We start from the raw sequence: 1,524 nt of genomic DNA, 5'->3' as shown, positions 1-1,524 counted from the left end.
CAGACTTTATTCAAAGACCAGGAGGAGTGGTGGAGAGGGGAGGAGGGCCTGGCAGGGAGGCCCAGGGGGCAGGGCGGGGCGCCAAGGCTGCAGCTTAACGGTACTTGGAGGTCAGCACGGTGCTCACATTGGCCAGGAACTTGTCCAGGGAGGCGTGGATCTCCGGGGTGAAGTCGCCGGGGTGGTGGCAGGCCAGGGTCACCAGAATGCAGTGGCTCAGGAGCTGCGGAGGGAGCGGAGGGAAGGGCGGTCAGGGACCCGGCCCAGCCAGCGCCAGCTCCGCACCCAGCTGGGGACTAGGTGCAGGGCAGAACGCGGACGGCCCCTCGCCCCAGGCCCCCTGGCCTCTGCGGGCTCACCTTGAAGTTGGCAGGGTCCACCCGCAGCTTGTGCGCGTGCAGGTCGCTCAGCGCAGACAGGGCAGTGGGAAGGTCGTCCAGGTGGCCCACGGCGGTGCTCAGGGCGTCGGCCACCTTCTTGCCGTGCGCCTGGATCTGCGCGGAGCCGTGGCTCATGTCGAAGTGGGGGAAGTAGGTCTTGGTGGTGGGGAAGCTCAGGAACATCCTGCGGGGAGAGGCCGGGAGCGCTCGGGTGTGGGCAAGGGGGCGGGGTGGGGAGGGCGGGCTGGCGGGAGCGGGTCGCGGGCCTCACCTCTCCAGCGCCTCGGCGCCATACTGGGGAGCTTGGCCGCCGATCTTGCCCCAGGCGGCCTTGATGTTAGACTTGTCACCAGGAGACAGCACCATGGTGGCTCTTTCTGCGTCCGGGGACCAGAGTGTGCCCGGCAGGAGAGCGCCGCCTTTTATGCCCAGGCGGGGGCACGCCCGCTGGCTGGAGCCGGACCAGGAGGTGCCTGGCAGGGGGCGGGCTTAGGCGGAGACCTGCTGGGAGAGGTGCGCTTCCGCCGGGCCTGGAGTCCCAGTCCCCAGTGAGCAGGGCGTGGCTCAGACCCGCACGGCGCTGCCCCTCACCAGGCTGGAAGGGCGGCGCCAGACTTTCAGAGGTGGAAACAGCGCCTTTCCTTCTGGACAGTGCCCACGGCAGAGTGCCGCCGGCTGTCCCCGTGTACCAGGGGGTTGGAGTAGCTAAGGGGTCTGGTTCTCCACACCCGCAGAGCCCGCGGGTGCGCTTCCAGGCAGACCTGGGCACCACCTGCTGGGGGTCGGTCGTGCTGTGGTCGGGGTCTCACCTTCTGCATCCCGGGTTGGAACTGGGCCCCGACTGCCCCAGATGGTGTGCCCTGAGGACGGGGCTGGTCGGCCAGAAGGGCCCTCACTTGGGGGTCTGGTGCTCCCGGGCACTGGTCTCTCTTCTGGGGGCGTAGGAGGGTGCGAGCTGGTGAAAGTGTGTCTAGACCTTGGGTCTTGCAGGGGCCTGGGCGGCCTGCCCTGAGCTCGCAGCTGCAAAGCCCCTCTCAGGTGCCACCCTGAGAGGACAGACCGGAGTGCCTGAACCCGGTTGGAAACCTGCTGTTTGCCAAATCATGTCACCCCGTCCACAATCTCATGAACGCCTCCCCTCCAG

General features: G+C 68.2%; 1 protein-coding gene across 1 annotated transcript; it reads right to left on the bottom strand.

Moving 5' to 3' along the window:
• Positions 1-5: 5 nt before the first annotated feature.
• On the bottom strand, positions 6-814 carry LOC102471209 (hemoglobin subunit alpha). The gene is made up of 3 exons (XM_006160958.3): positions 652-814; positions 360-564; positions 6-223 (listed from the first exon to the last, which is right to left on the bottom strand). Exons 1-3 carry the CDS (start codon positions 744-746, stop codon positions 95-97), a joined length of 429 nt encoding a protein of 142 aa, XP_006161020.1. The 5' UTR covers positions 747-814; the 3' UTR covers positions 6-94.
• Between the last annotated feature and the right edge of the window lie 710 nt (positions 815-1,524).

Source organism: Tupaia chinensis, unplaced genomic scaffold (genome assembly GCF_000334495.1).
Source record: "Tupaia chinensis unplaced genomic scaffold, TupChi_1.0 Scaffold135516_1, whole genome shotgun sequence".
Lineage (NCBI taxonomy): Eukaryota > Metazoa > Chordata > Mammalia > Scandentia > Tupaiidae > Tupaia > Tupaia belangeri.
Note: the sequence above shows the minus strand (reverse complement) of the source record. Positions and strands in the feature narration are given on the sequence as shown.